The 20806-nt window shown below is 50.8% G+C and overlaps 1 protein-coding gene across 4 annotated transcripts in view; it reads left to right on the top strand.

Moving 5' to 3' along the window:
- Positions 1-20806, top strand: part of DLG5 (discs large MAGUK scaffold protein 5) — a 121210-nt gene that overhangs the window by 79755 nt on the left and 20649 nt on the right. For 2 of the 4 annotated variants that reach the window (XM_081074163.1, XM_081074161.1), the window contains 14 exons: positions 1654-1786; positions 2233-2360; positions 3013-3188; positions 3565-3668; positions 7087-7179; positions 13531-14550; positions 15297-15420; positions 15761-15905; positions 17320-17432; positions 18024-18113; positions 18437-18587; positions 19626-19703; positions 20327-20489; positions 20623-20756. In XM_081074163.1, coding sequence (XP_080930289.1) covers positions 1654-1786; positions 2233-2360; positions 3013-3188; positions 3565-3668; positions 7087-7179; positions 13531-14550; positions 15297-15420; positions 15761-15905; positions 17320-17432; positions 18024-18113; positions 18437-18587; positions 19626-19703; positions 20327-20489; positions 20623-20756 — 2652 coding nt within the window. The remainder of the gene's footprint in view (positions 1-1653; positions 1787-2232; positions 2361-3012; positions 3189-3564; positions 3669-7086; positions 7180-13530; positions 14551-15296; positions 15421-15760; positions 15906-17319; positions 17433-18023; positions 18114-18436; positions 18588-19625; positions 19704-20326; positions 20490-20622; positions 20757-20806) is intronic. The other 2 variants (XM_081074164.1, XM_081074162.1) reach the window with 1 other exon arrangement.

Here is a 20806-nt window from a genome sequence, read left to right as displayed (position 1 = left end):
CTAGAAACTTCCCCGGCTGACAGAGTGGTGAGGGGTAGATGCCTGTGAGTGTGAGTGACGAGAGTGACGCCTCTGAGACGGGAGTGAAGCCTCCCCTTCCTCTCCATTCGGTATCATCTAACGTAAGACAAACAGCTTCATTCATGAAATAAAAACCCAGGACGTCTGGGGCTTGAGTACTCTAAAGGAAATCTCACGCGTTAAGAGACAAAGTGAGAGTCTCTCTCCAGGGACCCACCTTGGAGCTAGCAAGTGATGGAATCAAATGAAGGTACAGCCTGGATCCTCCAGGGCTTCAGCATGGGAGGAAGTTTTGTGTTTTAATTGAGCTGGACTTGCCTGGACCATCTGAGAAAGCTGGGTGCCTTTGTTTGAACATTTGTATTTGCACCGCTTCTCTGCTAAGTTCTCTTAACTGGTGGGGAGCTGGTGACGGAGCCTGTGTTGCTGCCTAGGAAGACCCCAGTCTGCAGAATCCACAGAGGGGCCCCAGTGGGTGAGAGATGAGATGAGTGCAGAGAGCATTAAATGCAGAACCTCAGGCTGCACAGGGGTGGGCTGGGGCTGGGGGCAGGGGCCCAGGAGGGGGCTTTGGCGCGCTGCCCTGGGAGCTGAGTAGCATTCTAGAGCCAGCTAGTGAGAACACAGTTCAGACAAAGCTGTGGACCTGGGTGTGTGTCCACTTGTGCAGGAAACAAAAGGTCACGAGTGCACAAGGAGCCCAATGGACAGTGCTGATGAATTGGGAAGGTGGTTGGGCCCAGCTTTTAGGAAGAAGGGTGTTAAGTGCAAGCCACTGGGGATTAGGACAAGGTTTCTGAGTATTTTTTCATTCACTTAAGTCGATTTTTCTGAGACCTTATGTTTTTTTGATCAAGTCCAACTTACTGATTTTAATTTTTAATTTTTAATTTTTAATGGATTGTTTTATGTCTAAGAACCCTTAACCTAGCCCTGGATCTCAAAGATTTTCTCCTGCATTTTCCTTATTTTTTACATTTAAATCTGTGCTTCAAATTAATTTTTGTATAAGGTAATGGTGTTTGGGTTGAAATTTATTAATTTTTTTTGCCATGGATGTCCTGCTGCCCCCACGTCATTAGCTGAAGACTGTCCTTCCTCCGTTTTTGTCCTTCCTCTGAATTACTTTTGTACCGTTTGCACCTAGTGGGGCTGTTTCTGGGTCCTTGATTCTGTTCCATTCACCTATGTGTTTTCCCGACAGTTCTACTCAGTACTGAGTACTGTAGCTCTATAAAAAGTCTTAAAATCGAGTAGTGGTTTCTCTTACTTAATTCTTCATTTTCAGAATTGTTTTAGCTTTTCTAATTCCTTTGCCTTTCCCTAGACATTTTAGAATAGTCATGTCTGTATCTGCAAAGTCTTGCTGGCATTTCCATAGGAATTGCATTAAACCTCTAGATAAACGTGAGAAGAATTTCTGAGTCTTTTTGAAAAGAACACTATACAATTGCATGGATATCCAAGAAGCTTTGACCTGTTGCTCCAGATTTACTGGGAAGCTGGCATGAAGTATGTGGGGAAAGGAACCCCAGTGAGCTTTCATGAGTGGTCCACCTCGTTGCCGAGCTGTCACTGGGTGGGATATTTTGCCTCCCAGAGAGACATTGCCATGGCTCCTTCTGTTCACAGGGAGCAGATGGAATCCCAGTTGGAAAAGGAGGCCCGGTTCCGGCAGCTGATGGCGCACAGCTCCCATGACTCAGCCATCGACACAGATTCCATGGAGTGGGAAACGGAAGTTGTGGAGTTTGAAAGGGAGACGGTAAGCTGCCTGCCTGTCTTCTCTCTTTGCTCTCCTGACATGAAGACGGCATGGGGGAGGGAGAGGAGGGCCTTCATGCAGCATCCCCAAGTTCACGGCTACTAGTTTGGAGGTTCGGCTTTTCCTCTTAGGGTGCAATGCATCCTTTCCCTGTACTTGTCCAAGCTGGGTTGTCGCAGGTTGATCTGTCACGTGGTGGAGACTGGCACAGTGCGTGGAAGGCAGAGGGAAGAGCAGAGCTCCCAGGGGGAATGCTGGTGCGGCCATGTGTCTGCAGCGGCTGAGAGGGGCAAATTGTAGCTGCTCATAGACTGCATCCTGGGGACTGAGTGCCCTGTCAGTCATGAGGAAGGGACAGTCCCCACATTGTCGTGAGTGGCTTGGGGTTTAAAAGCCAAGTGTTTCTCATCACTGCTTTGTAAAGTGTGCTGCTGCTGTTTTGACAGGAGGACATTGACTTGAAGGCACTGGGGTTCGATATGGCGGAAGGTGTGAATGAGCCCTGTTTGCCGGGAGACTGTGGCATATTTGTCACTAAGGTGGACAAAGGAAGCATTGCAGATGGCCGTCTGCGGTAAGAGTTGAGGAGGCCCAGGCTCTGGAGGGAAGCGGGGGGGCAGCCCTCCAACCCAATGAAAGGACCCAGAGACAGGTGGCAATTAAGTGAATGTGCTCTAGGGTCTGAGGGACTCACAGTTGGCCGAGGCCAGCAGGCTCAGCAGCTGACGTCGTTCTTAAAGGATACGCGGTGACTCACAATTGCCTCTGAAGCTGACCTTTCTCCAGGCACCACGTACTGCCTTTTGCGCCTCTGGGTGGGAAAGGGCTCAGGTGGTCTGTGTGAGAGCATAGAATGTGCACCACGAAATAGTAACGGTGATAAAATAGTGCTCACTGTTGCTTAGTGCTGATTTACCCACTTTTTATAAGTAATTCATTAATCTTTACCATCCCATGAGGTAGGTGCGTCCTCATTTGACAGGTGCAGACACTGAGGCCCAAAGGGGCTAGGTCACACAGCTAGTCAATGGTAGAGCCAGGATTTGAACCCAGGCAATGCAGGTCTAGCACCTGCGAGTTAAACCATTTGACCTTCCTAGAAGGGGAAATCTGTCTGAATGTGTATGTGGGGTCCCTGCTTCCTGGCACTCGGCCCTCCGATAGGAGTGGCGGGGCTGCCCACTGGTCCCGAGGCCTGTGTCGACACTGCCCGTGCCCCTCCTCAGGGTCAATGACTGGCTGCTGAGGATCAACGATGTGGACCTCGTGAATAAGGACAAGAAGCAGGCCCTCCAGGCCCTCCTCAACGGGGAGGGCGCCATCAACATGGTGGTGCGGCGGAGGAAGTCCCTGGGCGGCAAGGTGGTCACGCCACTGCACATCAACCTGAGTGGACAGAAAGGTAGCGGCCAGCAGGCGTGGGTGGAGTGCCTCAGACGGCAGGGTGTTCCTGTCTGGGGCAGAGCGATGTGTGTGTTTTCAGGTGCATTTCATTCCTCGGGATGAGGAGTGATTCTGCTTTAATGCAGCCCATGTGCTTCCCCGGCAGGGGACCATTTGGGTCCTGGGTCTGGCTTGTCTCTGAACGATTCACCAGACCAGATGGGACTGAGCCCCTGGGTGGCCTTTCCCGGGTGGGAGGCTGGGATGGACAGGTTACAGCCTGCCAACATCTTTGTAAAAGCATCTCCCAAAGATGAGGTACGACAACCAGAGGGCCCTGTGATCCGGGCAGGGGTTAACTGGGGGCTGCCTGTGGTCTGCCCTGTGGTTTGCAGATAGCGGCATCAGTCTGGAGAATGGAGTATATGCTGCTGCCGTGCTGCCTGGAAGTCCGGCCGCCAAGGAGGGGTCCCTCGCTGTGGGAGACAGGATTGTGGCGGTAAGCCTCGCGGAGCGGGCCGTCTGCTGCACGTAGGCGGTTAGCTTATATTTGGGAGGTTTGAGTAAGAAGTAACGAGTGCAGTTTTTATATTCGCCATGTTATTTAAATGTGATTTTTTTCTTCTGATATTATGTTTCTGTTCACTATAGAAAATTAAGAAGTACAGAAAAAGTTTAGGAAGTAAATAAGAATCCGTCTTATTGCTACCACCTATAGATAACCTTTCTTAACATTTTAAATGTATTTTTCTACAGCCTTTATTCTACACACGAATGTATAGTTAGGTCAATTAAAAAAATAGATATCTGTATATGACTTTTCAAAAATCTTTTTCTACTAAATATTATATCTGTTTATTTTTACATTTCTTTTTTATTACCAAAGTAAGACTTCTTTGCTATAAAATAGTCAAGCAATACAAAAATGTATAAACTAGTTGTCCCTTCTTTTCCCTTAAATCCTGCTGCTCCTAGACATAATATCTATCTCCATTTAGAAGATGTACTCTTAGGCAGACCATAAGTGCTCATACAAATCTATATACACAGATGTAGGCTCCTGGACTTTGTTTCCTTTTTAAAATGCAAAATGGAATCATCTTACGTTTTTCTACAATTTGTGTTCTACGTTGCATTCATCTTTCTGAGTCGATCCTCCTTATTTTTATCCACCTTGTGGTTGTCTAGGCAAGGACACCTTAGACCAGTCTTGACACCTGGGGCTCAGGTTAAAACCAGTAAGTGGTACCAGTGTTGCCGGCAGAACTATGATGAGTGTGTACAAGGTGTGATCAAACAATATGGTGAATGTTTAAATTAAAAAAAAAATTATTGCAGTAAAAGACACAGTGCCATCAATCCCCCTCAAAATACTCCCCCTCGCTTCCAACACTCTTATCTTTAGTCGCGCTGTTGTGGCTCAATCTGTTGTGATGAAACAATACGGTGGATGGTGCTACCGAGTGCCAGCCAATGGAAAGGCAGGGATCTTCAATATGGGAAGCGGCTCATGGAACCTTAGTCACAGTGTGTGACAAGTTTCAGCTTGTTCAGTGCAGTCAGTTGGGTGTGAGCTACGGTTGAGAGAAGGTGTGTTTTAAAGTGTGACGTAATCATCCTCCATCATGACAACACTCCATGTCACACATTGCTTCTGGTACAGCAATTTCTGTCAAATAAAAACATTATGGTGTGTCCTCATCCACCTTATTCACCGATCTGGCACCGGGCAACTTCTGGCTCTTCCCCAAAGTCAAAATGATTGTGAAAGATAAACGTTTTGAATCGATTCAGGACATCGAGGCAGCCATGACAGCGCAACTAAAGACACTCACGAAAGAGGACTTCCAGAACTGCTTCAGAAAGTGGCAGAAAGTGTTGGAAGTGACGGGGAGTATTTTGAGAGGGATTAATGGCAATGTGTCTTTTACTGTAATAAATTGTTTATTTATTTAAACATTGACTGTATTGTTTGATCACACCTTGTAAGTTGTTTTCAGTTTCTGCAATTGCAAACATGGACTTCCACCCGTGTGCACAACCACTTTGGGGATATTTAATAGCCTCCCTGGTGACCAAACCCCCGAAATGTGGTGAGATTGCTGAGTCGTAGGGCATGCACATTTAATACTTGTAAGTAACTTTTTAAAATTGAAGGCACACACATTTTTATGACACACACACAATTCCAGTTGTGCAAGAGGCACAGTAACGATAGGCTCCTTGTTCTAGACTCCTCACCTGTCAGTTCTTGCCTTGATGGCAACTGTTTTTAACAGTTGATTGTATTTTCTCCCAGAAATGTTCAAAACATGTATATCTCCCACATTTTCCTTTTAAACCCAGATGGGATCATAACACAGCTGCTAACGTTGTTTTTGTTTTTAACAGTGTGCCCTGAGGTTCTTCCATATTCACGTCTTTAGGGGTGACTAGGTCATTTCAGTCACTGCATGTTCTTTAATGGCAGCAGCACAGGCTGTTAACCAGTCCCCATGACTGACAGCTTGGGCATCTGGGCCTTTCAAGTCGTGCTGCATAGCGCCCGCTCCATGCCTCTGCGGGGCCCACGGGAGTGTGCCGCGGGGTGTTTATCAGATGAGCATTTAACATTTGATAGGAACTCCCCCTTGTGCCCTCAAAGGTCGTGGCCTTTTCAGTCCCACCTGCGGTGTGTCGGGGGAGCTCTTCGCTTCACATCGTTGCCAGTGTTTTCCAGAGTTTGGTGGTGCCAGTCTTTAAAAGCAATAGGGCTGTTGTGGAAAATTTCAAGATGTGGAAAAGTGATAAAGAAAGAACAACCACCAAATTAATCTACCACTCCAAAAAATTATCCGTCTCCCTATATTTTTAACTTTTGATCTTGAAATAATTACAGAAATAATTGTAATTCAGTTATAATAGTAAATAAATAATATTGAAAATAGATAAAGTTGTGTGACCGTATAGGGAGGTCCTATGTACCCTTCACCCAGTCTCCCCCTCGTGTTTCTATCTTGTATAACTATAATACCAACACCAGGCAGCTGACATTGGTACAGTGCGTACGTTTAGTTCTACGTAATTTTACCGTATTTAGGTAACCAAAACGGAAAAAATCGAGATGCAGAAGTGTTCCACCACCATCACCTCTCATGTTACCACTTCACCCACACACTACTCCCCCGTTCGTAACCCCTGGCAACTAGATTGTTCTTCATCTCTATAATTTTGTCATCTCGAGAATATCATATAAGTAGAACAATATAGCACGTGGCCTTTTGAAATGGGCTTTTCCGCCGGGCGTTGTGCTCTGAGAGTCATCGCATGGTTGGGTACATGGCTAGCGTGTTCCTTGTCATGGTGGGTACTGTTCCGTGGTGTGCATGCCGCCTGGTCTAGCCATTTATGTACTGCACATACATTTTTTAAATGATGGGAGCACATCTGAGAGGGATGAGGACAGATTCAGGCATAAGTGGTTGTGATGGGTCTTTGTGAACAAAGACCATGCTTTATCTCACGTAGTTCTTTCTAGTTTACAAAGGCCTTTACGCCATGATCTGGTTTTCAGCCTCCTCTTGCCCCCGGAGCAGACATGTTTAGCGTCTGTTTTGTGTGTGAAGGAGTTCTGAGTTGGGGTTTAGCCTCACGCAGTAGGAAACAGCAGGGCTGCGCTGGTCCCCCAGGACCCTTGGTGGTCTGCTCCCACCCAGGCAAGCACCTTTCGCGAGAGCGATTTTAAGACGTATGTTTCATTGGCCTCAGAAGCTCCTTAACTAGATTCCTCAGGTCTGCCTGGGGAGGGGCTTTCTCTCCTCGGGCAACTCCAAACTCGGGCACCTTACAGACCCAGGCCTGCTGTCCAACGTGGGTCACCAGGCAGACAGAGCCCCTGTCCTGGGGGCGGGCCCGACAGGCTCTGTGTTTGGCCCTAGATCAACGGCATTGCACTGGACAACAAATCTCTGAATGAGTGTGAATCTCTGCTGCGGAGCTGCCAGGACTCCCTGACCCTCTCCCTCCTGAAGGTAAGGGTCCCGCCCTGCCCCATGCCTGCTGTGCTGCCTGTGTCCATAAGCCCGCTCTACTTCTCTGTGTCACCGGGGTCACTGAAAAAGGGGGATTGCTTTACAAAGTACAGGGTATGTGTGAACCCTGAGCGGATCCTGGCTTAGTAAAAGCAAACACAAAACAAAACAGCTATGAAGGACGTTTTGAAGACAGTGGGGTGCCTCTGAGTCTGGACTGAATAATTAGTTGATTTTAGAGAATTGTTAATTTTCCTGAGTCTAATGATGGTACTAGGGTTATATAGGAGAATGGCCTTATTTTGGGGAAGTACATAGTAAGTTCTTAGGGGTGAAATGTCATATTTGTAACTTACCTTCAAATGTTCGACAGTATTGATAGAAATAGACAGTTTGGTAAAATACTGTTGAATATAAATGGTAGGTTTAGGTACTTTTCTATCAATTTTCCTACCTAGTTGAAAAGATTGATAATAGAAGGTTGGAAAAAGTAGGCCCATCCACTTCATTAAGAGGTGTTTTTAAAAATTAATCATTTAAAAATTAATAGACATTTTTGGGAACAATTTTAGGTTTACAGAAAAGTTGTGCTGATACAGAGTCCTCATATTTCCCCCTTCTGCTTCTGCTATTGTTAACATCTTAGTTAGGGGGGGTTCATTTGTTATAATTGATGAGCTGTTACTAATAAATTAGTAATAGCTAAAGCCCATAGTTTGCGTGAGGATTCACTCTTGGTGGTATACATTCTGTGGACAAATGTATAATGACATGTATCCATCATCATATCATCCAGAATGATTTCATATGATAAAAATCCTTTGTTCCTCCTCATCTATTCATCCTTTTCTCTGTCCCCTCCACCCCTGGAAACAATTGATCTATTTTACTGTCTCCATAATATTGTCTTCTAGAATGTCATATAGTTGGAATCATACAATATGTAGCCTTGTCGGATTGGCTTCTTTCACTTAGTAATAGGCATTTAAGGTTTCTCCATGTGTTTTCATGGCTTGAATGGCTCATTTACTTTTATTGCTGAATAAAAATCCATAATGTGAGTGTACTACAAGATACATATTTTTAATAATGAGTCTTTTTCATTTAATAACTTAAAAAAATATGCAGGACATTGTGCAAGTGATTTCAGAAAGACCTCAAAGTCAAAAGAACTTTATGGCTCTCTTGTGGGTTTTCAGTCACCAGGGCTGTGAGAAAGCCTCACCTGTCAGGAAGAGGTGTGCTTGTGCGTGTGTGTGTCTGCCTGTCTTTTGGGGTATATGTGTGACCTGTCAGGAAGAGGTATGCGTGTGTGTATGTTTGTCTGCCTGTCTTTTGGGGTGTGTGTGTGACCTGTCAGGGAGAGGTGTGTGTGTGTGTGTGTGTGTATTTGTCTGCCTGTCTTTTGGGGTGTGTGTGTGACCTGTCAGGGAGAAGGGTGTCTGTGTGTTTGTGTCTGCCGGTCTTTGGGGGTGTATGTGTGACCTGTCAGGAAGAGGTGTGTGTGTGTGTGTATTTGTCTGCCTGTCTTTTGGGGTGTGTGTGTCAGCTGTCAGGGAGAGGGGTGTGTGTATGTGTGTGTACGTTTGTCTGCCTGTCTTTTGGGGTGTGTGTGTGACCTGTCAGGGAGAGGGGTGTGTGTGTGTGTGTGTGTGTGTGTCTGCCGGTCTTTTGGGGTATGTGACCTGTCAGGGAGAGGGTTGTGTGTTTATGTGTATTTGTCTGCCTGTCTTCTGGAGTGTGTGTATGACCTGTCAGGAGGAGGTGTGCGTGTGTGTGTGTATTTGTCTACCTTTCTTTTGGGGTGTGTGTGTGACCTGTCAGGGAGAGGGGTGTGTGCGTGTGTGTGTACGTTTGTCTGCCTGTCTTCTGGGGTGTGTATGTGACCTGCCAGGGAGGGGGGTGTGTGTGTGTCTGCCTTTCTTTTGAGGTGTGTGTGTGACCTGTCAGGAAGAGGGGTGTGTGTGTGTGTGTGTGTGTGTTTCTGCCTGTTTTTTTGGGTGTGTGTGTGACCTGTTAGGAAGAGGTGTGTGTGTGTGTGTGTGTGTGTGTGTGTGTGTGTGTATTTGTCTGCCTTTCTTTTAGGGTGTGTGTGTGGCCGGTCAGGAAGAGGTGTGCATGTGTGTGCGTTTGCATGTACGTTTCTCTGCCTGTCTTTGGGGTGTTTGTGTGACCTGTCAGGAAGAGGTATGCGTGTGTGTGTATTTGTCTGCCTTTATTTTGGGGTGTGTGTGTGACCTGTCAGGGAGAGGGGTGTGTGTGTGTGTCTGCCTGTCTTTTGGGGTGTGTGTGTGAGCTGTCAGGGAGAGGGGTGTGTGTGTGTGTCTGCCTGTCTTTTGGGGTGTGTATGACCTGTCAGGAAGAGGTGTGCATATGTGTGCGTGTGTGTGTACATTGCTTGTCTTTTGGGGTGTGTGTGTGTGACCTGTCAGGGAGAGGGGTGTGTGAGTGTCTGCCAGTCCTTTTGGGTGTGTGTGTGACATATCAGGGAGAGGGGTGTGTGTGTGTCTATTTGCCTGTCTTTTGGGGTGTGTGTGTGACCTTTCAGGGAGAGGTGTGTGTGTGTGTGTGTGTGTGTGTGTGTGTATGTGTGTGTGTGTATGTATTTGTCTGCCTTTCTTTTAGGGGGTGTGTGTGACCTGTCAGGAAGAGGTGTGCATGTGTGTGTGTGTATTTGTCTGCCTGTCTTTTGGGGTGTTTGTGTGACCTATCAGGAAGAGGGGTGTGTGTGTGTGTGTATTTGTCTGTCTGTCTTTTGGGGTGTGTGTGTGACCTGTCAGAGAAAGGGGTGTGTGTGTATCTGTATTTGTCAGCCTATCTTTTGGGGTGTGTGTGTGTGTATTTGTCTGCCTGTCTTTTGGGGTGTGTGTGTGACCTGTCAGGGAGAGGGGTGTGTACATTTGTCCACCTGTCTTTTGGGGTATATGTGTGGCCTGTCAGGAAGAGGTGTGCGTGTGTATGTTTGTCTGCCTGTCTTTTGGGGTGTGTGTGACCTGTCAGGGAGAGGGGTTTGTGTTGTGTGTGTGTGTGTGTGTGTGTGTGTGTGTGTCTCTGCCGGTCTTTTGGGGTGTGTGTGTTACCTGTCAGGAAGAGGTGTGTGAGTGTGTATGTATTTGTCTGCCTGTCTTTTTGTTTGTGTGTGTGACCTGTCAGGGAGAGAGATGTGTATGTATGTGTATTTGTCTGTCTTTTGGGTGTGTGTGTGACCTGTCAGGAAGAGTTGTGCGTGTGTGTGAGTGTGCGTGTGTGGTTTGCCTGTTTCTTGTGGTGTGTGTGTGACATGTCATGAAGAGGTGTGCGTGTGGGTGTGTTTGCGTGTATGTTTGTCTGTCTGTCTTTAGGGGTGTGTGTGTGACTTGTCACGAAGAGGTGTGCGTGTGGGTGTGTGTGCGTGTACGTTTGTCTGCATGTCTTTAGGGGTGTGTGTGTGACCTGTCAGGAAGAGGTGTGCGTGTGTGTGTATTTGTCTGCCTTTTTTTTGGGGATGTGTGTGTGACCTGTCAGGGAGAGGGGTGTTTGTGTGTGTGTGTCTGCCTGTCTTTTGGGGTGTGTGTGTGACCTGTCAGTGAGAGGGGTGTGTGTGTGTGTATTTGTCTGCCTGTCTTTTGGGGTGTGTGTGTGACCTGTCAGGGAGAGGAGTGTGTGTGTATCTGTATTTGTCAGCCTATCTTTTGGGGTGTGTGTGTATTTGTCTGCCTGTCTTTTGGAGTGTGTGTGTGACCTGTCAGGGAGAGGGGTGTGTGTGTGTGTATTTGTCTGCCTGTCTTTTGGGGTGTGTGTGTGACCTGTCAGGGAGAGGGGTTTGTGTGTGTGTGTGTGTGTGTCTGCCAGTCTTTTGGGATGTGTGTGTTACCTTTCAGGAAGAGGTGTGCGAGTGTGTTTGTATTTGTCTGCCTGTCTTTTTGTTTGTGTGTGTGACCTGTCAGGGAGAGAGATGTGTATGTATGTGTATTTGTCTGCCTGTCTTTTGGGGGTGTGTGTGACCTGTCAGGGAGAGGGTTATGTGTGTGTGTCTGCCTGTCTTTTGGGGTGTGTGTGTGACCTGTCAGGAAGAGGTGTGCGTGTGTGTGAGTGTGTCTGCCGGTCTTTTGGGGTGTGTGACCTGTCAGGGAGAGGGTTGTATGTGTATGTGTATTTGTCTGCCTGTATTCTGGAGTGTGTGTATGACCTGTCAGGAGGAGGTGTGCGTGTGTGTGTATTTTTCTACCTTTCTTTTGGGGTGTGTGTGTGACCTGTCAGGGAGAGGGGTGTGTGCGTGTGTGTGTACGTTTGTCTGCCTGTCTTCTGGGGTGTGTGTGTGACCTGCCAGGGAGAGGCGTGTGTGTGTGTCTGCCTTTCTTTTGGGGTGTGTGTGTGACCTGTCAGGAAGAGGTGTGTGTATGTGTGTGCGCGTGTCTGCCTGTTTTTTAGGGTGTGTGTGTGACCTGTCAGGAGGAGGTGTGTGTGTGTGTGTGTGTGTGTGTGTATTTGTCTGCCTTTCTTTTAGGGTGTGTGTGTGTGGCCGGTCAGGAAGAGGTGTGCATGTGTGTGCGTTTGCGTGTACGTTTCTCTGCCTGTCTTTGGGGTGTTTGTGTGACCTGTCAGGAAGAGGTGTGCATGTGTGTGTGTATTTGTCTGCCTTTATTTTGGGGTGTGTGTGTGTGACCTGTCAGGGAGAGGGGTGTGTGTGTGTGTCTGCCTGTCTTTTGGGGTGTGTGTGTGAGCTGTCAGGGAGAGGGGTGTGTGTGTGTGTCTGCCTGTCTTTTGGGGTGTGTATGACCTGTCAGGAAGAGGTGTGCGTATGTGTGCGTGTGTGTGTACACTGCTTGTCTTTTGGGGGGTGTGTGTGTGACCAGTCAGGGAGAGGGGTGTGTGAGTGTCTGCCAGTCTTTTGGGGTGTGTGTGTGACCTATCAGGGAGAAGGGTGTGTGTGTGTGTCTATTTGCCTGTCTTTTGGGGGGGATGTGTGACCTTTCAGGGAGAGGTGTGTGTGTGTGTGTGTGTGTGTGTATGTATTTGTCTGCCTTTCTTTTATTGGGTGTGTGTGACCTGTCAGGAAGAGGTGTGCATGTGTGTGTGTGTATTTGTCTGCCTTTCTTTTGGGGTGTGTGTGTGACCTGTCAGGGAGAGGGGTGTGTGTGTGTGTGTGTCTGCCTGTCTTTTGGGGTGTGTGTGTTACCTGTCAGGAAGAGGTGTGCGTGTGTGTGTATTTGTCTGCCTGTCTTTTTGGTTGTGTGTGTGACCTGTCAAGGAGAAGGATGTGTATGTATGTGTATTTGTCTGCCTGTCTTTTGGGGGTATGTGTGACCTGTCAGGGAGAGGGTTATGTGTGTGTGTCTGCCTGTCTTTTGGGGTGTGTGAGTGACCTGTCAGGAAGAGGTGTGCGTGTGTGTGAGTGTGCGTGTGTGGTTGTCTGCCTGTTTTTTGTGGTGTGTGTGTGACCTGTCAGGGAGAGAGGTGTTTGTGTGTGTGTGTCTGCCTGTCTTTTGGGATGTGTGTGTGACCTGTCATAGAGAGGGGTGTGTGTGTGACCTGTCAGGAAGAGGTGTGCATGTGTGTGAGTGCGTGAGTGGTTGTCTGCCTGTGTTTTGAGGTGTGTGTGTGACCTGTCAGGGAGAGGGGTGTGTGTGTGTGTGTGTCTTCCTGTCTTTTGGGGTGTTTGTGTGACCTGTCACAAAGAGGTGTGCGTGTGGGTGTGTGTGCGTGTACGTTTGTCTGCCTTTCTTTTGGGGTGTGTGTGTGACCTGTCAGGGAGAGGTGTGTGTGTGTATCTGTATTTGTCAGCCTATCTTTTGGGGTGTGTGTGTGTGTGTGTGTGTGTATTTGTCTGCCTGTCTTTTGGGATGTGTGTGTGACCTGTCAGGGAGAGGGGTGTGTACATTTGTCTGCCTGTCTTTGGGGTATATGTGTGGCCTGTCAGGAAGAGGTGTGCGTGTGTGTGTTTATCTGCCTGTTTTGGGGTGTGTGTGTGACCTGTCACGAAGAGGTGTGCTTGTGGGTGTGTGTGCGTGTACGTTTGTCTGCCTTTCTTTTGGGGTGTGTGTGTGACCTGTCAGGAAGAGGTGTGTGTGTGTGCATTTGCGTGTGTGTTTGTCTGCGTATCTTTAGGGGTGTGTGTGTGACCTGTCAGGAAGAGGTGTGTGTGTGTGTGTGTATTTGTCTGCCTTTTTTTGGGGATGTGTGTGTGACCTGTCTGTGAGAGGGGGGTGTGTGTGTGTGTGTGTGTGTGTGTGTGTGTATCTGCCTGTTTTTTGGGGTGTATGTGTGGACTGTTCCTGACTATCGCTCTACCTGCATGGACATTTTCAGTGGCGGTGCCAGGTTCTGTGGTCTTTCCTGTTCTCTTTCTCACTCCTCTGCAATCCCTCTTAGGTGTTCCCTCAGAGCTCCTCGTGGAGTGGCCAGAACATTTTTGAAAATATGAAGGACTCTGATAAGATGTTGAGTTTCCGAGCCCATGGCCCGGAGGTCCAGGCTCAGAATAAAGGGAACTTGATGCAGCACAACAACTCCACGCAGACAGACATCTTCTGTGGAGACAGGCTGGAGGACAGGAAGGAGCTGGGCCCCCCAGGCGGCAGCAGCTCCTTCCTGCACAAGCCTTTCCCTGGGGGACCCTTCCCAGTCTCCCCGCAGGCCTGTCCCAGTGCCTCTGAGCGTAGCCTGAGCTCCTTCCGCTCAGACGCCTCTGGGGAGCGTGGCTATGGGCTGGTGGATATGCATAGCCGGCGGCCACTGCTGCCCTTCGAGACTGAGGCGGGTCCCTGTGGGGTGTCAGAGACCCCCCTGGATAAGGCCGAGCCCGAGAGCTCCAACAGCGGTGGGACCTGGCCCAAGGCTGTGCTCAGCTCCACGGCAGGGCCTGAGAAGCTCTCTGTTTACAAGAAGCCAAAGCAAAGAAAGTCTATCTTTGACCCTAACACTTTCAAGCGCCCCCAAACGCCCCCCAAAATAGACTACCTGCTCCCTGGTCCTGGGCCTGCTCACTCCCCCCAGCCTTCCAAGAGGGTGGGGCCTCTGACGCCCCCAAAACCTCCCAAGAGGAGCGACTCCATTAAGTTCCAGCACAGGCTAGAAACCAGCTCCGAATCAGAGGCCACGCTGGTGGGCAGCTCCCCGTCTACCAGCCCCCCGAGTGCCCTGCCCACCGACGTGGACCCTGGGGAACCCATGCACGCCTCGCCCCCTCGCAAGGCCAGGGTCCGCATTGCTTCCAGCTACTACCCTGAAGCAGACGGGGACTCCTCCTACCTGCCCGCCAAGAAGCCCTGTGATGAGGACCTCACCTCCCAGAAGATGGACGAACTGAGTCAGAAGCGCCGCCGGCCAAAGTCTGCTCCCAGCTTCCGGCCGAAACTCGCGCCCGTGGCGATTCCTGCTCAGTTCCTAGAGGTAGAGCCAACCCTGTGGTGGGCAGGGGCTGGGAGGGGTAGCTGGCTGTGAGCAGGTCCCAAGTAGCCCTGGCTCCTTGCCTTCACTCTCAGTACCTACTTGAGGGCAGAGGCGGGCAGCAGGTGGATGCCAGTGGGAAGCAGGCCTCCTTCGGAGATTGGGAAAGTGATGTGGGGGGGTGTGTTACTGGGAATAAGACGCCAAGAGAGGAATAACACGTGTTCTTGGATGTAGTGTTTGATTTGCTTATTCAACAAGAACCTTTTGAACGTGTACAACAAAACCAGGAGATGTGGACCTGCCTTGAAGGATTTAGGGAGAGAATATAGACTTGTGAATCTCATAGCTAGCGGCAGGACAGGTTGGCCTGTTATCGTGGGTGCTGTAGTCATTTCCAGAAGGGAGAGATTGCTGTGAGCAGAACAAACCCATGCTGCTCTCTGCAGAGAGCTTCACACAGCTCTGCAAGCTGTGCGGGGTGGTTACCTGTAGTTTTGAGGCACAGTTTGCCTTCTGCACATAGAACCTCTGTTTATTTGAAAGCACAGATTCTTTCTCTGGTTTTCTTCTGGAGTATTTTTGAAGGAAGTTCTTCCCTTCTAGGTGTGTAAGGCAACTTGAATGATCAGTGACCTCTCCCGACTGTCACCTCGTGTGTCCAAGTGGGAGGAATTAGTGTGTGAGGGACTGAAGTCACTGCACATTTCCCTGTTTCCAGCCACCCCCTGTTGTCTTTGGTTCCGCAGGAGCAGAAGTGCACCCCAGCAAGTGGAGAACTCTCCCCAGAGCTCCAGGAATGGTCCCCTTACTCGCCGGGGCACTCCAGCCGGCACAGCAATCCCCCACTCTACCCCAACAGGGCATCTGTGGGTGAGTCAGCTGGGCAGGGCTGGGAGAAGGAGGGTCACTGTGGGCCCACAGGGCCACCCAGTCCCAGGGCCAGCCGAGGCAGTTGTTTCAAGGAGGAGCTGTGTGTCTTCAGCCCAGAGGTCCAAAGAGCCGGTGATGGCTATTCTGTCCAGGGTGATGGTAGTTTTATGTCAGTGACATTTCTTAGCTTTGCAGCAGGCTCTGGCCTCAGCAGCCTGGTAAATAGGAAGCAGCAAAGAGAGCTCTCCCATTTTATGGATGGAGAAAGGCCAGAGGCTTGCACAGGTCCAGGGCTGGCTGGGTACTTTGGGGCGATTGTTCTCACCCAGCATACTTCTAGGTACCGTTCCCCGGAGCATGACCCCAAGTACCACTGTGAGCTCCATCCTGAGGAACCCCATCTACACCGTGCGTAGCCACAGGATTGGCCCTTGCAGCTCTCCACCTGTCCCCAGAGAGATCGGCCCCCAGGGTTTGCAGCCCAGGTATGTGTTCACACCTTCCTGCACCCCAGACATCTAAGCCTACCTGGACGTAAAGCCACTGGTACATAAAGAGGCCAGAGAGGCTTCCTTGCCTATCTGGGAAGGGGCTGATTTAAGTAGCTCTGGGACCCTAAGGAAAGTGAACTTTAAGGATGCTTTCTTGGTTCACCAACATGGGGCTTGAAAATGTATTTAAAGAAAGATGATCGTGATGATACTAGCCATGCCTCAGAGGTCACGTGCCAGGCACTGTGCTCCGACCTGTGTAATTGCCACAGCAACCTTAGGGCTAAAGACTGTTGTCTCTGTTTTATAGACAAGGAAATTGTGGCTTAAAAAGTGAGTGTAGTGGCTCAAGGTCACTCTCATTCATTCAATTATTTGACAAGTATTTATTGAGCCCCTACTATGTGCCATGGATTCTTCTAGTTCCCAAAGGGATGCAGTGGAGAACTAAATAGGCAACCTTCTTCTGATATGGCCTTTGTGTTCAAGTGTGGGAGGCAGACAAAAAACAGTGAACACAGGATACCAGGTGCTGCTGAGTAGCTCTGAAAACCATAAAACAGGGCGACAAAGCTAGGTGACTTGGAAGAGGGTGGAGAGTTAGATTGGGTGGTGGGGAGGGCCTTCTGATGGGGGGGTGCTGCTGTGACCACAAGGCTGACGAGGGCAGCCGCACAAAACTTGGGGCGGAGTCTGCAGGAAGGAAGGCTGTCGGTGCTGTTTCCTAGGCACCTGGGAACAGTGCAGTGGGCTCCTGGGACAGAAAGGGCGAGCGTGGCAAAGGTATAGTGAGGCAGGAGGCAAGCTCAGGTCGTAGGACACAAATCCTGCAGGGCCTGCAGCCATAATGCAGAGCTTGGGCTTTGTTCTGAGTACAGTGGAGAGGGTTTTAGGCAAGGAAGAGACGTGGTCTCATTATGCAGCTAGAAAAGGACGTCGCCGCGCCTGATGTGAGTGATCCCTGTGTTCTCTGCCCTCTGGTTTCCTAGGCACATTCTGAGTAAGGCTCACAGGTCCCTTTTTAAGGTCCTCAGTGCCCGTCTGGCCTCCCCCTGCCCACTCTGGAGAAGATGCTCCACCTGCCTAGGCCCACCCAGGATTCAGAACCTCTTTTCCCTGCAGAAGCCCTTCCTCTAGTGAGCCTAACCCCAGCTGAGGCTGCAGTAGATATGCCAGTTCTGCTCTGTTTGTGTGGCCCTTTCTGTACTTGCAGGGCCCTCGCTGGATGTCCCCTTTGGGCATAGCTGCGGGCAGGTGGCTGTTCTCAACTGACAGCCAGTGGCTTCTGGGCCTCCCTTCCACTGCCCAAGCAGGCCTTGGCCCCGGCCTGTCACTTGTATTTCCTCCCAGAGGCCATATCTGGTCCTGGTGTTCCATCCGGGCCCTCACCTGTCTGGTTCTCTCGCAGTGTCCAGCACCAGGGACGCCTGAGCCTGGACCTGAGCCACAGGGCTTGCAGTGACTACTCTGAGATGAGAGCCTCCCACGGGTCCAACTCACTGCCCTCCAGCGCCCGCCTTGGTAACTGCTCCGCTAGGGCCTTCACCCTTTCCCATCCCCACCTGCGTCCTCACGCTCAGACCTCCCGCTGGCCTGCCCACCCTGCCCTCCCCTTCCAGTCCACGTGAGCTCTCATGCCGTTTCCTGTGGCCTTCTGAGTCTCTTCATCCTTCCTAGTGGCCCTGTGGTTGTTCCCCGTGACCCCTTGGCCCAGGAGCCCTGCTTCCTGTCCCAGAGCTTTTGGTCACCTGGGGAGTCCATGTTGCTGTTCACTTATGGGAAATGCAGCCCAGAGCAGAGTCCAACACTTACCTCTTAGCGAGACTCTGATGTCACTGTTTCCACCCTCATGAGAGAAGGTGCACGGCTGCTTCTGTCACTTTGGTTACTGTCCCTGTCCCAGAGCTAAAAGTGAGATCTGTCTGGGCCTGTACTCTTTATTCAAATACGGGGCATTATACGTCTGCTCTCCTCGCCTGTCCCCCTCGGGGTTAAACGGCCGGGCCCCACTTTGCGTTCTGTCACACCGTGCAGCTTTGCTGACTACTTAGGCGTGAGAGGTGGGGTGTTTAATCACAGGCCTCAAGTTTTGTCCCTTTATGGAACCATTAGGGTCTTCAAGCAACTTGCAGTTCAAGGCAGAACGCATTAAGATCCCCTCAACACCGCGATATCCCCGTTCTGTCGTGGGCTCTGACAGAGGTGAGACCTTCTCAGCACTCCCCTCCCTCCTGCTGTCTCGCTCTGTCCTCACGGTGGACGGTCTGGGCACGGCTAGACTGGCCTCCTCCTGTCAGCCCGTCAGGAAGCACTGACTGAGCGCAGCCTCAGGCCTAGTGCCGTGGGGACTAGGAAGGCCACACGGCGCCCAGTGTCTGCATTCAGGGCCGTGTGCTGTGGCCACGGCACGGGGCCGTGTGTCTGGATCGTGTCTCCCTCCCTCTGGGTCTTGGCTGCTGGAGAACTGAGACGCAGGACCAGGGCTTGCCTCACCCCGCACCCCTCAACCCCCCGTCTTCCGGCAGGTTCCTTGTCGCACTCGGAATGCAGCACACCTCCACAGTCGCCTCTCAGCGTCGACACCCTGTCCTCTTGTAGCCAGTCCCAGACCTCAGCTTCCACCCTGCCTAGGATTGCTGTCAACCCGGTGGCCCTCGGGGAGCGGAGGAAAGACAGGTGAGCGGGACCTGGGCATCGGTGTGTCCCTGTGGCAGGCCAGCGCCCAGCTGAGGAGAAGGCCTTATTGGTAGAAGCAGCGGGAGTTGGAGAGTTCCGGTTGAATTGATCGCAGGGTGACGCCGCTCTGGTTTGGGTCTCCTGACGTTGTGTGTTGCCCCAGCAACCTGTCTTCTCAGCCCCAGTGAATCCTCTGCATCTTTCCATGTCAGTAAATTCTGATTTGCAGTCGTAATTGCTTACGGATGCTATTAGATTCAGGTACCTGCTCCTTTATTGGGATAGGTGTATTGTTTGGAGGCGGAACAGAGGGAAGGGTATTCAGTGGGGAATGAGGAGCCCTAGGTCAGAAAGCAGCTCTGCTACCCCTGTGGGCCGGCCTGGGGAGGCGGCCGGCGCCCGCCCGGCTCTGGGCCTCAATGCCATCCTCCTGGGCTGGGCCATGAGGGTGCTGTTGGGGTGACTACTCACTGAGGGCGCTTCAACTCTAAACTGCCCGGCACTCTAATACGTGTTGAGTCTTGAAGTAACAGAGGGTACAGGCCATTGACTGATGTATCTGAGCAGAAGGGTCAGAGTGGGTGCATGTGGGAAGGGGAGAGCACTTTGGAGGGCCTCAGAGGGCAAACAAGTCAAGAAGTAAATTGGTTTCACCATCCCCAAAGGACTGGACCAAGTGGTGAGGACGCAGCCTGAGGCTCCCCGCGCTCGAGACTGCTGTGCCTCTGGGTGGCGGGGCACGGTGGTTCAGGGGCTTGCCCTCTGCCTGCCCACCCTCCCTGTCATCCTTCCGCTTGGATCTGTCCCCACCCGTGTGCTCTGGAGGGCAGCCCAAGGAGATGGCACCCCTACTGGTCCTTCCTCGGGCTTTGGCCACAATTTCGTCCTAACAGGAAGAGCTCGGGGCAGTGTGAAGTGCAGTCCTGATGGGATGGCTCGGTGTCACTTGGTTGTCCTTCTGTCTGTTATGTTCTGGGCGTCTGTGCTTGTCTTCCTTCTCTGAGCGTCCCTCTCTTTCTAACCTTTCGCACCTTCCAGATGTCTCCACCACCACAGATCCCTTCTGAGACTGCCCATGGCTGCCAGGCCCAGGTCCTCCTCCATGAGGAGTCTGAGGTTGGCCTGAAATGAGGCCCCAGCCTGAGCCCCTCGTGCCCTTGGCTCCCCCTGGACCAGCAAGTGCATGGTCGCCGCCTTGCTCCAAGCCTCCGCTCCCCCTTTTTAATGGCTTGGGTTTGCAATAGCTTAATTCTCATGATCATTTTACATCAGTCACCCTATGTACTGGTAAATATAAAAACTAATAGGTTATATTGTCTCTTTTTGGGTGAATGTCATCTCAGAATAATTTCTCTCGAAAGAGGGTATCTTTAGATCCTACTGCGACTTTGTAAATTGCACATTGGGGGAACTCTTCTCACCTTATAAAAATCTTCATGCTTTTTCCCTGTGTATATCAGTGCTTTATAGTTCACATGGACCACTCTTTCTTTGTGTTTTTGGGACGGGTGCTTCCTTGTCCATTTGGTGGTGTTGTGTTTGTGTAGCATGAGATTGCGGGAATCGGTATCACTGTCATACAAAGGTGGGATCATTGTGTCCCCATCCATCTGGGTCATCACAGGAGCAAATGGTGCTCTCTGGCCGTGTCTGTATAGCTGATTGCATGCCTGACCTCACATCTTCCCCAGAGCTTTCCTTTGGGTCCAAGTCCCCCAGACTGTCATCTCTCTTCCCAGGCCCTACATGGAAGAGCCACGCCACGTCAAGCTGCAGAAGGGCTCTGAGCCCCTGGGCATCTCCATTGTGAGTGGAGAGAAGGGCGGCGTCTATGTCTCCAAGGTGACCGGGGGCAGCATTGCTCACCAGGCTGGCCTCGTGTATGGAGATCAGTTACTCGAGGTGAGTGGGAGCTGCCCTTCTGCACTGCTTTCCTCCCTCCGTCCTCTCCTTGCCTCCCTGGTGTGGAAAAGCAGTGCTCCCCACGTCCCCAGCCCCCCACCACGTCACTGAGCCCGCTCTGCATATTCCCTAGTTCAATGGCATAAACCTACGGAGCGCCACAGAGCAGCAGGCACGGCTCATCATCGGGCAGCAGTGTGACACCATCACCATCCTGGCCCAGTACAACCCCCACATGCACCAGCTCAGCAGCCACTCCCGGTCCAGGTGAGGGCCTGGGCCTCTGGAGGCCGTCTGGGCCGCGGGAGGAGCACTGG

Source organism: Rhinolophus hipposideros, assembly GCF_964194185.1.
Source record: "Rhinolophus hipposideros genome assembly, chromosome: 15".
Lineage (NCBI taxonomy): Eukaryota > Metazoa > Chordata > Mammalia > Chiroptera > Rhinolophidae > Rhinolophus > Rhinolophus hipposideros.
Note: the sequence above shows the minus strand (reverse complement) of the source record. Positions and strands in the feature narration are given on the sequence as shown.